General features: G+C 40.8%; 3 protein-coding genes across 4 annotated transcripts; 2 read left to right on the top strand and 1 right to left on the bottom strand.

Moving 5' to 3' along the window:
* The first annotated feature begins 374 nt into the window (after positions 1 to 374).
* On the top strand, positions 375 to 2,912 carry LOC109989081 (uncharacterized). The gene has a single exon (XM_065966110.1). The coding sequence runs from the start codon at positions 474 to 476 to the stop codon at positions 1,611 to 1,613; it is 1,140 nt and encodes a 379-aa protein (XP_065822182.1). The 5' UTR covers positions 375 to 473; the 3' UTR covers positions 1,614 to 2,912.
* LOC109989080 (cleavage and polyadenylation specificity factor subunit 3) lies at positions 2,668 to 9,317 on the bottom strand. The gene is made up of 18 exons (XM_029278634.2): positions 9,103 to 9,317; positions 8,933 to 8,996; positions 8,521 to 8,618; positions 8,273 to 8,401; positions 8,006 to 8,183; positions 7,811 to 7,900; positions 7,563 to 7,713; positions 6,989 to 7,164; positions 6,745 to 6,903; positions 6,442 to 6,588; positions 6,162 to 6,314; positions 5,860 to 5,968; positions 5,249 to 5,347; positions 5,021 to 5,115; positions 4,826 to 4,913; positions 3,820 to 3,886; positions 3,567 to 3,663; positions 2,668 to 3,479 (listed from the first exon to the last, which is right to left on the bottom strand). The coding sequence occupies exons 1-18, from the start codon at positions 9,309 to 9,311 to the stop codon at positions 3,378 to 3,380; spliced, it is 2,211 nt and encodes a 736-aa protein (XP_029134467.2). The 5' UTR covers positions 9,312 to 9,317; the 3' UTR covers positions 2,668 to 3,377.
* A 210-nt stretch (positions 9,318 to 9,527) lies between these two features.
* On the top strand, positions 9,528 to 13,920 carry itgb1bp1 (integrin beta 1 binding protein 1). Of its 2 annotated transcripts, none has more exons than XM_020640706.3 (7): positions 9,528 to 9,683; positions 10,595 to 10,709; positions 10,808 to 10,886; positions 11,306 to 11,436; positions 11,585 to 11,677; positions 12,542 to 12,691; positions 12,786 to 13,920. In XM_020640706.3, the coding sequence occupies exons 2-7, from the start codon at positions 10,638 to 10,640 to the stop codon at positions 12,855 to 12,857; spliced, it is 597 nt and encodes a 198-aa protein (XP_020496362.1). In that variant the 5' UTR covers positions 9,528 to 9,683; positions 10,595 to 10,637; the 3' UTR covers positions 12,858 to 13,920. The 2 variants fall into 2 exon arrangements, with proteins under 2 accessions (XP_020496362.1, XP_065822184.1); XM_065966112.1 differs by lacking the exon at positions 9,528 to 9,683 and adding an exon at positions 9,685 to 9,802.
* Positions 13,921 to 13,990: the final 70 nt, after the last annotated feature.

The following is a 13,990-nucleotide window of genomic DNA, read 5'->3' as shown; positions in this document are numbered from 1 at the left end:
CAATTATTGATATCTACAATTGCTATTACCGCTACTCATTTAATGTTAAAAGGACTTGTCATAGCAAGGGAGGCTCAGGGCAGGAAAACAATGGGGAGCAGGATCTGAAAGACAGAGACAAGGGTAAGTACAAAATAAAACAGGAATAGCTAATAATACTAAATAAATGAGTAAAAACTAACATGACACCAGGTAACTTTACGTATCGTGTCACAATAGGGTCCTCACTCCGAGGTTGGTGCTCGGGCCCTAATTAAATAAAATAAATTACAAATTAACTTTTGGATTTTTAACAAAGATAGAGTATATTGTAGGACTAAAACTTTAAGGCAAATGTACCCCCAAAAAAACACAGGTAACTGAACTAATGTTGTATCAGAGGCTATATGCCATGAAGTTCAGTTAGATAGTGAAATTGTAGAGTTTTTAAGTTTCTCAAACAAAGTACATTTCAATCAAACCTTTAGTAAAAAATGTGTGTACAAATGAAGTACAGGAAGAACTCTGATACATGTAATAGTTCATGTTTCATGCCTCCTGTTAGGGGGCGCTGCGAGCAGACTCAATGCTTCCTTCTTCTTCCGCCTCTAAACATGGCGGAGGTCAGGCAGCGATTTGGTAGGGGTGCCTATGACTTGGTACTTAAAATAAGCAACAGACACCGCCTGGAAAGTCAGAAGAAACACAGCAAAACCTTTATGAGTTCTTCGTCTCTTTCGCCGGGATTCCTGCACGAAAAGAATCTAAAAGGCGAGTTGTGTGGAGCCCAAAGTGCCGCTGAGAGAGTGACCGCTGGAGGTTCACAGGACTCTTACACAACAGGGTTTGGTAATGTTGACCATGTTTGTGAAAAGGAAAACAACGCAGAATGCAGCTTTCATCTCGGACTCAAAAGGTGTTCGCTTTCTAACAAGGCCTGTCTTCAAAATATAGAAGGAAATTGTCCTCAACACAAACGCAGTGCCGTGTTTAAGAGGAGCTTCTGCACTTTCGGGACCGCTCCATCAAAGAGAGGAGAGTTTGTGTTTGTCCGAGCATACAGCGGGACCCGCTCCGAGCCCCTTTACAAAACCAAAACAGGCTATTACGAAATCCTGGAGGTGACATCTGACGCCACTCAAGCCCAGATAAAAACAGCCTACTACAAGCAGTCCTTCGTCTACCATCCGGACAGAAACGCCGGCAGCGACGCAGCTACTGTCCGCTTCTCTGAGATCAGCGAGGCCTACACCGTGTTAGGAAACAAGGCTCTGAAGAAGAAGTACGACCGGGGTCTCCTGAGTCAGTCAGACCTCACCGCGTCGGTCAGACCCTCCTCCTCCAGCCGGGACACCTCCGGGAGCGCCGCGAAACAGCAACCCGGGAGCCGGCGGCACTCCGTGTTGGACCGAGACAACCGAGGGGGCGTCTTTGATTTCGACCGGTTTTTCAAGGAGCACTACGGCGAGCAGCTGCAGAGACAGAAGGACGTCAGCGCCCGCAAAGAGGAGCTGCTGAAGAGGAAGCATGAGTCGATTGCGGATAAGAAGTTGATCGGGGTCACGGAGGTGGGACTGATGCTGATGCTGTTGATGGCCGTGACTTTAATCGTCAGTTTGAAACGGGGTCACTGAGTGATGTCAGAGGACGAGGGGTGTTGTTTTGTAGACAGGAACTAGTGTGTGTCCTCTCACCTTCAGGGAAACAACGACCTAAAAATAAAATGTAGTGAACCATGGATGATGGACCATCATCTTTTTTTTGGGGAGGGGGGGTTGTAACTCTGTAACTCTGTAACTGTGCAATTTAAAAAGACCACTCCTCCTCCTCCTGAAGGTGCTTAATGTTTAAATTACTCACTCTGCAGCATCTCAGCACAGGACTGGTGTCCCATTCCTGCAGGAAGAAATGTTCTCATCTAAAAAAAAAAAATGTTTCAGTTCTAGTTCTGAGGTGTTTCGAATGACTTTTGTTGTTGTTGTTGTTGTTGCAATTAACAAAGGAGCCAAGCTTGAAATGTAAAATGACTTTAAAATGTCTTCCTTAAAAACAAGCAGAAATTAAAATACATCTTCAAATGATAATATAATCTGATGAAACAGGATTATGAATCACACCAGGTACTTTTCAGGTTCTGGTAGGGATACACTGTTGAGCACCAAGCGCTACAGAAGTTTAGTTAAACCCTCTGCTGTGCCGTGTCTGCAGTCCTTAAATGCGTCCCACCATCTGGTAGGAACACACTGAAGGAAGAAATATTACTGTTTGATTTACAACCGGGCTGCTAGTACTTGTTGTATGTTTTCGACTTTTATAAAGTCATCTGGGAAAGCGGACGTCTTTATTTTTAACGTTTTATCAAGTACCGATTATGTTTAAATGTATTGCTATTTATTTAAAATATTTGTAGCAGTATAAAAAGGTAAAGAATGTGTCGATGAGCTTTATTTCATTATTGGAACTGTGGTTGTATCTTCACATGGTTACGTTAAAGAATGTGCCTTAAATGATATCTACAATGAAATTCACAGATTTTACTGTCGAAAATCTTAATAAAAGATTTGATGAGCTGTGTTTGTCAGAGCTTTGCTCACTGTTTTCACTTCATTGTCAGTCAAAGCACTTCTTCTGTTTCAATCAAAGCGTCTCTTGACAATATTACTGACCAAGTCACAAAATTACTCAGAATTAAAGACACAACAGGTTTTTATAAAAGTCTTACTTGAACATTATTATTATCAACACAAACATTAAGTGCATTTCACATCACAGTTCAAAGTTTAACACGTTTGTCATATCAGTGCAAATCAGTCACAAACTCAGGTAAAACAGAAGCTACAGTGCATCTAGCCATAAACAGTAAACATATAACACACTTCAAAGAAAGTGCAGGTATGACGAACTAACACTAAAACCTTTTTTTTTTTTTTTTTTTTTAAAAGAATCCTTATCTTCACAGCTTAGTTCCTTTTCTTACATGCCCGCTGTTCTGCTCCTTAATGTTCAAGGAGTTATAAAAAGAAGGCCAACACTTTAAAAGCAACACATGGAGGACTGTGATTGGTTTATTGCGGCCGTCAATTATGCCAACCAGACTGGATGAGAGACAAGAGCCTAATGATGTTAAAAATACCAAAAGCATCATCCAAATTGTAGTAAAATGTAGCTGGGATGAATCAAAGTAAACACTAGATTCTCGCTGTGTTAAAAATATGGATGCCATTCTAATCTCCTGTGCTTGGTGGAGATGCATGTTGTCCAGTTTTTAAGCACACAAATACCTCCAGTTTGATAAACCCCCGACACAGAATTCTTTGCATGTATACCTGTGGTGTCTGAACTTGAGATACTTTGTTCCTCTTTTGTTGAAACTCACATCTGCAGTCCTGGCTCGGCCCTCAGATGACGGGGTTTAGTGCATCATAGAGCCGCTGCACTGCCAGCTCCACCATCTCCCTCAGCGAGTCGTCCTCGGTGCTCTCATCCTCGTAGCACACCGACTATTCAAGGGCAAGAAAGTCAGCGAGAAAGGCTACAAAAACATTCTACACTTAATAAATCACACTGACAAGTTAAAGGCTTCTCACCCTCGTTTCCAAGCAAATGATAACTGTCTTCCCGTCTACTGTCAGAGATATGTTTTTACCGTCACTGAAATCCACAAACTCCTCTCCAAACATGTCCCTAAAGACAAAACAGAGAACCAAGATGTGTTATTATAACTAAAAATGAATGAGGAACTTTCTATTACTGCTCACATTTTACGTTACAGGATACCTATCACACGCTTTTCCACTTGCGTACAATGATTACTTGATTGGTATGAAGTGTTTCACTCACTGCAACATGACTCCCAATCGCGTTTGGAAGACGTCCATGTCCATGATGGCACTCTGGGTCTCCATAACTGTTGAAAGAAACACAGCGTTGAACGACTCAATGAACAAAGAGAATGCATGAGCCTCAAAACAAACCGTGGTGAAGTAGGCCTAAAATGAAACGCGAGACATCACACCTTTATCATTCAACGGAGGAACATAAAACCAGAGGTGTCCTGACTCTCCTCCTGGTGTTTCTGAGACTTTGGCTGTTTTCAAAACCGCATACTACTATCTAAATCAGTATGCAGTATATACTGTACACTGCATACTGAGTTCAACAGTAGTATGTAGTATGACTGCCAGTCGTCAGTTATTTTCCAGTATGCTTGGCCCTGGTTAAACTGGTTTTACTCAGCTGTGAATAACTTGTAGTAATAGAGCAAGCCAAGGACCCTGTAATTGCAGCTGCTTGTCCAGCTGTGGCACATGCACTGTACGTGGTAAGACTTATAAATATATGAACATGTGATATTTGTTATTGGTTCATTATGTGGCAAGATATTCAGTCACCGCCACCGACGAGTTCAAACAGCTGCGCTCCGGCATTTTGATCTCTGACCTGGCACTTTGCATTGTGGGAAACAGTACGCGAGGTAGACTGGTCCGATGCATACTGTACAATTTTCCCCGAATCAGTATGACATCCTGGTATTTTTGGCATACTGCAGATCTCGCAGTTGTTCACATACTGCATACTGCATATTGGCCAAATCAGTATGTACTAGTAGTATAGTATGCGGTTTTCGAAAACAGCCTTTGTGTTCATGACACTTGAGGACACAGTGACCTTGACTTTTGACCTTTTATCACCGAGATCTAGTGAATTTATTCATTGACATATGTCACCGGACCAGCAAGTAAGTAACGGAGTTCAGTGAAGCATGACTCATTTGTTTGATGCTTCCTACAGGTAAAAACTAAAAACACGCATCACACACACACATGTGACAAGCCAACAAACTGACCTTTCTGAGCCTTTGGGTTGGACTGGACCTCCAGCACTACAGTGGTGACTGCATCAGCATACATGTCATTGAGAGGGTTCGCTATCCACTAAAACAGGAGACACAGAGAAAAGACGTGAAGTGTGAAGAAGTGGTGCTATCATGACCGCAGCCGGTTGAAGTGCCCCCCCCTCCCCCTCTCCCCTGACCGCTCACCTCCAGCATCACCATGCCGACCTCGTGGATCAGAGTGATGTTTTTAAAGATCTTCAAAGTGTTCTTCTCGGTTCCATCCAGCTCTTCCACATCACCTGGGACAAGAGGAAAGACCGCCACAGTCAGCACAGATTAAGATGCAAATCAGATCAGAAAAAAAAAAAATAATAATAATATTGCACACATATCAAACTGTTTGGTACACAAACACGAGTGTGGACCTCCTACCTGTGAGGTTTCTCAGGTGGCAGACGAGCAGTGAGTAAGGTCCGGTGAACGGGATGGCCTGGGACTGTTTGACTGTGCTCATGGCCAGCTCTGTGTACGCTGCAGAAACACACATCAGGTCACTCCAACTTGATTTATTACTGCCACGCTCCTCTCTTACTTTCTATAAGTGTGCGAGTAAAACAGAGTAAAACAGAGCAGCAGTGTGCACAACTGAGTAGAAACTCTTGTGTTCACGTGATCCTCGCCCGGAATAACAGATGAACTGATCCTCCTGAGCTTGACAACCCACTCACAAGTAGTCCTCGATGCAGCCTGAAGTTTAAGACCTAAATAATATTCATGCAAAACGCCACACCAGTAATTAAAATACCTCTGCTAAGGCTTAAAACGTGGTATGAGGTATCATTAGGCAGCAATCATAAAGTTGATTTATTTTTCTTCTCCTTAACAGCATCCTTCACAACAATTATATATATATATATATTGTCTACCACTAGCAACTAGTTTCAGAGTGGAAAAGAAAGCTGATTTCAGCTAAGTTACCATGTGATGAAAGCAAAGAACAAACACCAAGGAAATAAGAGGATTGGAGCATATGAGAAACTTACTAGAAAGGTCTGAAGGATTTAGGATGTGGTAGTTGAAGTTCTTCTTCACAAGTATGCCTGAAACCCTCTGTCCCTGAGCACACTTCTTATCAGCCAGAGAGCCCATCACCTGAGAGGAGGAGAGGTGTTTAGGCAACACACGCAGTCTCTAGATTTACTTCAACTATCATCATCATCTAATATAGGCAATACGCACAAGTTAGCACTACAAACCCATGGAGAGCCCATCGTGCCTTCAGATCACAAACATCTGATGGTGAAATATTTTTTTTTTTAGCGAAAGAATAAAGCAGTAAGTGAACCTTGGCCAGTTTCTCTCCTCTGAAGTTGAGGGTGACGGCCTCTGTGTTTCGAGGGTTGTGGACTTCGATGTGAACCTGATCGTTGTCTTCGTACTCCCTGATCAGCGCCGCCTTCAGACGGGCCATCTCATTCTGCTCCCCGTGGACCAGGATCTGAAAAAAAAAAACACACAGCCGAGCGTGGGAGATTTACAACGGATAAAACCGACGGGTAGAACAGACGGCTGAATGTTAAAAAAAACCTGTATAAATGGACTTTGTGTTATTTCTGCTTGCGCACCACATGAGGTGGTTTGAGCGCCCTGATGAACTCGCTGGTCTGCTGGTAGTCCGTGTGGGCAGAGAAGGAGATGTAGTCCACAGACATCTTCAGCTGCAGCTTCTGTCCAGACATGGTGGTGATCTCCTCCGGCTCCGACATGATATGCTGTTGTTCAAAATTCACTGTTATAATACACACATCTGATTTGAGCTAAAGGAACAAAAATTGCTCTACATGATATCACATTGGATTTTTTTTTTTTTTTTGGTCTCCTATTACAAAATGAAATAGCACTTCCTGATTTTCCTGCTATGTTCTGACCTTGGCCAGTGTGCCCTCCACGCAGTATCCAGCAATGATGACTCCGTTCCTCTTATCGGTGCACCAGCTCTCGAAGAGCTCTCTGGAGAGCCCGCTCTGCATCATACCCGGAGACGCCATCACCACGCTGGGACCGATGTCGTCGAAGTGATCCATGCTCTGGAAGGACCCACAGTTACTTTCAGATATCCACGAGTGTTTTTAACATCAAGGGGCAGGTTTCTGTGTCTGTAACACTCCGTACCTTCAGGTTGCTAATGTGCTTGAAGACAAAAGGGTTGTTGATGTTGATTGCTTTGCGGATCTTGTCGTTCATTGCGTTGACGTAGGTCTGATACACGGCCATGCACTTCTTGGCCAGGGATGAGGCGTAGTAGATGGGGATGTCATGGAGCTCTGGGTGGTTCTGCCAGTACTCATCTGCACCGGAATATAAAAGACAATCTTCAAGACAACTCTGATTCATAGTAATAATAAAAATTAGAATAAAGTTGTGCATTTCTATAGCACCTTTCATGCAGAGGCGTAGCCAAATGTGCTAGAAAATCAGGATTAGAAAAAGCACACAATGAAAATAAACTAATAAACATGAATGAAAAAGCAGTATAACAACCAAAACAATCTGATTATGAATCAAAACATGTTATCCGTAATAGCATGATACATAAAAATTAGAAGATTAGTCTTTAATTCTAATTGCATTTTTGATTGAGTTGTTATATAACTGAGATGCAACAAAGACTCTTCATTTTGCTGCGTCGTGGAGAAATTGCCTAATTAGAGGCAAAGTCCAATCAAGGAGTGACAGGACTTCTTACCCAGAATGAGCAGCAGCTCCTGGGCTCGTCCCAAAGCGAACACGGGGATCAAGCAGCGGCCTTCTCTGTTGACGATGTCATGGACGGTGTTACAGAACCGAGCTTCACGCTCCTCCCTCTTCTCATGGATGTGGGTGCCGTAAGTCGACTCCTGCATGACACGATAAAGATCATGCGTGTTTTTTTTTTTTAATAACCGAAAAAAGCCATTCAATGGAGGGAAAAAGTAAATTGTTAATTTAGCTTACTATGATTAGGATGTCAGGTTTGACACTGGGGATCTCTGCTGCCATCAGATGCCTGTCTTCTTGTCGGGAAAAGTCTCCAGTGTACAGCAGCTTAGGAGGAGAAAAACAGAAGTGATTAGTTTTAATGCATCAAAAGCACTTTCTTAAAGACAAAAACATGATCCATTAACAAACACAGATTTTTTTTTTTTTTACCTTGACGCCAGCTATCTCTATCATGAACATGGCAGCTCCCAGCACATGACCGGCATGGTAACACCAGAACTTGATCCCAGCGACCTCCTTGACCTCGTGGAAGTTGATGGTCTCGATCTTGTCCATGCTCTCCTCGAGGTCAGTCTCAGTGTACAGCATGTCATCCGCAGAAATGTTGCTGCAGGAAGTGACAGAAAATATGAATTTTAGGAACAAGAATTCTTATTTTGAAGGATGTTTGATAACGATCACTGCTCCTGCCCCGACCTGACTTTGACGTAGTCTGACAGCAGCCAGCGGTAGATGGCCTTAGTGGCGTGGGTCATGAAGGTCCTGCCTTTAAAGCTGGTCTTCTGGAGGAACCACGGCAGAGCTCCACAGTGATCCAAGTGAAAACTGATGAGAGGACACAACAACATTAAAAGCATATCATCAAAAGAGTTCAAGTTGAAGGGCATAACTTTATAAGGATTCCCAAAATATTCCCAAATATCAGGTGAGGAGGACAGACTTACTGGCTGATGAGCAGCAGGTCTATTTCCGCTGGGTCGATCAAATCTATGTAAGGAAGAGCGTCCATTCCCTCCAAGCCAGGGTGGATACCACAGTCCAGCTGCAAATACACGTGACAAATCTTACTGAATTTATTTTGTCAAAAAAATATTCACTCAGTATCAATGCTCATTTTCCAAGAAGTCCCTGTTACATACATTCAACAAAAAACACAAACAAAGCTGTAATACTTAGATAATCAAATTATAATTTAATAAATATAATTTAAAAGCAGCCTTATGAACTACATGTTGTACTCTTGCAAAAAAAAAAAAAATCCTATAAGAATTTGAGTTATTGTTAGATTTTTTTTTTAAATCTGAATTTGAATTCAATTTAATATTCTGTTTTATAATCAAGAGAAATTATGTTGACCATGATTTTCCTTCCTTTGAACTCCAGTATGATGCATGACCTCCCCACCTCCTGACCAGCACCACTGTGGTCACAAAGGAAAAAAGCACATTAAGCAGGTCGTCACATTATTTTCATACCAAAATGTGATATTGACTTTTCGTATATATCATAATAACAAATGCACTCACAGCGGGCGAATCAGGAGCTGGTCGCTTTCCTCTGCGGGGACGATCACCTCCACTTTGCGTTTCGCAGCCATGTGCGTTACTGCTTCGTTGTTAAATTCCCGAAATATAATAAAATGAATCCTCTCATAACTGTGCCGTTTTGTTTTAAAAAAAAAAGAAAGAAAGAGAAATGAATGGAAGGGGGCGTGGTCTCTCGGAGCGTCACACATCCGGGTGTTGCGCCAAAATAGCGTCGTTAAATAAAAACAAAACCTAGAGAAAAGGTTCCGCAACAGACTTTGACCTTAAACGAATTTCAAAAAAAAAAAAAAAACACATAATATTAAAAATGTCACAGGGGACAGAATATCAATGAATACATATAAAGGCATTTTAATTTTATGTAATATTATGTTAATATTCTCTACCCACAGGTGTCTCGGCTGTAATCCGGCTCTACAAATCCTTACGTCGTTGCGACCCCTTTAAGTGCTGCTGGGTGTAGGCTGTAAAACTCAGAGGGAAGCAAAAGAGTCACACTGGAGGTAAACAGAAAGCTTCTTTGAGGACAACTCACAGCGAGACGGTCACTGGACTGAAAGGTACTTATTTTGTACACTTCCTTTTTTCTTTTTTTTTTAAATACTTTGCTTTTATTTATCCTGACCCCCGGGGGAAAGTCTTCGGTGTTCCGCCTCAGTACTAAAATAAAAGTGGTGGAGTAAGTTTAATATTTAATTTCCCTTATAGTTACGGGTAGGCCCTAATCGTTTTCTACTGGCCATGTCGGTCAGTCATGTAAACACAACATACATGTCATGTAAACATAACTTCAATGTTTCTGTTTCGCATCCTCCTTCCGCTCCATGAAGACCTTCAATAACATATTGCTGTGACGTCATGGAGGTAGAAGATACTGTTACAGTGAACAGGTGTTAACTCGTTTCCGCTTTTTGACGCCAACATCAGCTCATGGTTATTTTTTTTTTCTCCACAAACTACAGCGTTTACAAATCAACACTTCTTTTTCCAGCCACCACAAACATCACCAAAAACATGAGCAAAGTGAAAGAAACACCTGATTACTGGTTTGTGGTAAAATGTATTCTCAGTCAGGGTTATTTCATGTAAGGAGGAGGACAGCTTTGCAATATTTTAAATATTGGTTTTGTTACATGTAACATCTCAGTCCTCATTTTTGTGAAGAACTTGAGCCCGACACCCTGAACTTCACGAGGTCTACTGGAGTTTTTTAATCCTTACTAACTAATACTTCATGAATACTTTACTTTAACTAAACTAACATTATATCTGTTGTATTGAGGATCACTTTCTCATGATGTTTGTGGGACTTGTTTGTTTTATGTTTGTTCTCAGAGAAGTCATCTTAAATAATAACTGGGTTAATTTTACTAATCTGCTTTGCTATTCATCAGTTGAATTGAGCGTTGAGACGTGGGTAGGGCGTCCCTGTCGTTGTGTGTGTATACAATGTGGTCTGTGATTTTTTCAGGGTGCTGAGGCTGGCGGGCTGGATGCAGTCGTCATGGTGAAGGATGTTCCGGAAAGTGAAAAAGCGCCACAGCAGTAGCAGCTCGCAAAGCAGTGAGATCAGCACCAAAAGCAAAGTACAACAATACACAAACACACACACATGTTATCACAGAGACACTTTCTACATGATGGAGTCTAACCAACAACATCTATTGTTACTGACTCTGTGTAGTCGGTGGATTCCAGTTTGGGGGGGCTCTCCAGATCCAGCACCGTCGCCAGCCTTGACACTGACTCCACCAAGAGCTCAGGTCAGACTCTCGTCTTCTTCTTCCAATCCCCCATCTTTTCCTTTCTTCCCTTTTTAATTTAAAATGTGTTTAGAACCACGTCCAAACAGATGTTTAGAAATGTATCATTTATAATCGAACTTCCAGAGTGATTCAACGTTCAGCTTTGTACAATATAACAAAAAAATAGGAAACATTTGGGGTGGGGTGTGGGGGTCTTTTTAAAAGCAAAAGGAGATACATGGTCATATACAAACACACAAAAAAAACATTTTTACAAAAATCATGTTCAGGGAAATACATTTGCTTTACGTATCTCCCAAACAAGTGTCATTTTGGTTTTCTGAAGCCTAATTCAGATGCATGTCTTTTCCATTATAAAGATTTAATAAACTTTTTTTAAATTTTCCAACTGATTCCTCGATATATTCCCTCGATAGGCAACAGCACCTCTGAGACATGCGCTGAGTTCCGGGTCAAATATGTCGGAGCCATTGAGAAGTTAAAGTTTGACATGAGCCGATCCCTGCAGGAGCCTCTGGACCTCATCAACTACATCGATGCAGCTCAGGTGAGAAAGATAGGGACGAGCTTCAGGTAGCAAATCATTTCTTTTCAGGCACTTCAGGCTCACAAAGATCATCATCACATCATCCGTTCATGATACCACAGAAAAGAAGATGCCGTAAGTATTTCTGTTGTTTTTTTTTTATTTACAGCAAGACGGAAAGCTGCCCTTCGTGCCCAGAGACGAGGAGATGATTCTGGGAGTGTCCAAGTACGGAGTGAAAGTGGCCTCTCTGGACCAGTGTGTGAGTAGAAGTGAAACAGTGATATACTGTTCTTCAGATAAAACAGTTATTGATTAGACTATGCAGTTTTGCTGCATCATCAAAACAGCCAGAACAGCAAACTGAAGATTTAAACGTCACTTTATATTTTTGACAGGGTTCCGTACAAAGCTGCTGACTCAAGATATTTATTCTCTTCCACATTACCCATCTTATCTGAACGGCTGCAGGCTGAGCTGAATCTGGTGTACAAAACATTTGAACCACATCCATCTTTCTTTACCACATCCTGCAAATAAAGAAAGTTACCTTTGTATTATTCAAATAAGAAAAAGATGAACACATTTTTAACAGTAGATGAAATCATTTTTTAAATGTTGCTTTTTTTTTAAACAATGATTCATTGAGTTTTTAACATTGTAGCAAAAGTAAAAATAAAAATGTTGGAATAAATGTAGAAGGGAAAAATTAAAATTTATATTAAAGACAAAAATGTTTGATACTGTGAAACAAATTTAAATGAAAAAAATATATATATTGGAATATAACAAATAAGTAAATACTCTGAATACACAAGTGTAGTATTAAAAGCAGTATTAAATGAATTTTAAAAACTTGCTTTTAACTTTAAATAGTTTATTGCTTGGAGTTCAAGTTTTTATCATAGATTTCTTTTTTACAAAGTCTTATCCTTGGTTTTTATATTTTACTCTTTGTTGTTTTATTTTAGTGTCCAAAAGCTTTTATTCATTAATTTCAATTATTGTCTCTATTTTTCATCTGTTCCTATCTGAATCACTTTGGGCTGCATGTTTTTATGACAGGTGCTTTAAGAATGAAGATGAGTCTAAGGAGTCTGTTCTCTGTTGTGTCCCTCTGTCTTAGGACGTGCTGCATCGCCACCCTCTCTACCTGATCGTGCGCATGCTGTGCTACGATGACGGCCTGGGTGCAGGGAAGAACCTCCTCGCTTTGAAAACCACCGACGCAGAGCAGGAGGAGTGCAGCATCTGGGTGTACCAGTGCAGCAGCTCAGTGAGTGTGAACGATTCAGGAACTAAAAACAGTTTAAGGCTGTATCTGCCTTCTCATTTAACGCTCTTTATTTTGTGATCATCTTCTTGAACAGGAGCACGCTCAGTCCATCTGCAAGGTGCTGTCGGCTTCTTTTGACTGTGTTCTGACATCAGAAAAGTCCTGAGGCCAGCGGCGTGGACCCGAGCTGAGTTTCTTTTAAAAGAGGGACAAAAACAACCGCCAGGCAACAACATTTCACCCCTCAACAGTGATAACAAAATGTGCGATCATTTCCTTTTTTCCTAGCTTTGTTTTCCGTTTGGAGAGATTAGCTGCAGGAGAAGTCATGAATGTTTTCCACATTACTTAACAGGAAAAAAAAATCACGATTTGAACCGTAGCAATATCAATGTCCCTTGGTCATCGTTCTCCAGAAACACTGTGAATCTGTCTGAATCATTTCCACGGACTGACTTTGGTTTGTTTTTTTCACTTCTCACTTAAGTCAAGAGCAAAAAAAAAAGAAGTGTTGGAAAAAAGGGAAATTGTTACATTAAGGAGATACGCATTGATATACAGTACATCTACTTTAATTGCTTTTAATGTAAATGATGGTACTGAATATCACCCATGTCCACACAGCTGAGTCAGCATTGATATTCATCAGCAGAAATCAACAAGGTACAGACACGGTCATGGAAAGCTCCAGAGATTTTAGTTTTTACATCCTTGTGTGTTTTGTTGTGTTTCAGGTCAAACAGTATTGGTACAGTAACAGTCACTTTAAACTTGTATTCAAAGGTACATGCTCATTCTTTGGCCCTCATTCTGTATTTTATCACCTGATTGAGCAGTCTTACTTTGACTTCATTTGTGGCATTTACTCACTTTTAATAACTGTTTTTTGTCCTTTTATTGTATTTTTTTTAACGTCGTTATACTGAAAGTTTCTTGGTACCAAACCCTTGAAGTGTTTTCTCATAGGTTTCGTGTTGTAGTGTGTTATAAATGCACTAATTCCATAAGATTCGCTGAGAGTGAAACAAGGTGAATCACAATATGCTGTCAAGAGATTTATGAAGAAAATACTGTTTACAGTCTCGGTACTAACTTGAGTTCATCATGTAAATATGATGTGATGTGAAAATGTGTGACAACAGGGAAAAGAAAGAGTGTGATCTGGTACGTTGAAGGAGTGAAAAGCTTTTTGGTTTTACATAATTTTACTGATTAAAGTGTCAACTTCCCCTTTTTCTTTCAGTGTCTTACTTACATTTGAGTGTTACATTTATTTCTGTTTTTATAATGTGGCTAGTG

This window comes from Labrus bergylta, chromosome 18 (genome assembly GCF_963930695.1).
Source record: "Labrus bergylta chromosome 18, fLabBer1.1, whole genome shotgun sequence".
Lineage (NCBI taxonomy): Eukaryota > Metazoa > Chordata > Actinopteri > Labriformes > Labridae > Labrus > Labrus bergylta.
Note: the sequence above shows the minus strand (reverse complement) of the source record. Positions and strands in the feature narration are given on the sequence as shown.

Excerpts from the sequence above, each read along its gene's own strand:
- LOC109989081 (XM_065966110.1), top strand. The coding sequence starts at position 474 with ATGTGTGTACAAATGAAGTACAGGAAGAACTCTGATACATGTAATAGT.
- LOC109989080 (XM_029278634.2), bottom strand. The coding sequence starts at position 9,311 with ATGTGTGACGCTCCGAGAGACCACGCCCCCTTCCATTCATTTCTCTTT. Across the intron at positions 8,184-8,272 it reads TCAGACTACGTCAAAGTCAG|CAACATTTCTGCGGATGACA; the intron begins GTCGGGGCAGGA and ends CACTTCCTGCAG. Across the intron at positions 5,969-6,161 it reads GAGGAGAGAAACTGGCCAAG|GTGATGGGCTCTCTGGCTGA; the intron begins GTTCACTTACTG and ends TCCTCCTCTCAG.
- itgb1bp1 (XM_020640706.3), top strand. The coding sequence starts at position 10,638 with ATGTTCCGGAAAGTGAAAAAGCGCCACAGCAGTAGCAGCTCGCAAAGC. Across the intron at positions 10,710-10,807 it reads AGATCAGCACCAAAAGCAAA|TCGGTGGATTCCAGTTTGGG; the intron begins GTACAACAATAC and ends GACTCTGTGTAG. Across the intron at positions 11,437-11,584 it reads ACTACATCGATGCAGCTCAG|CAAGACGGAAAGCTGCCCTT; the intron begins GTGAGAAAGATA and ends TTTTATTTACAG.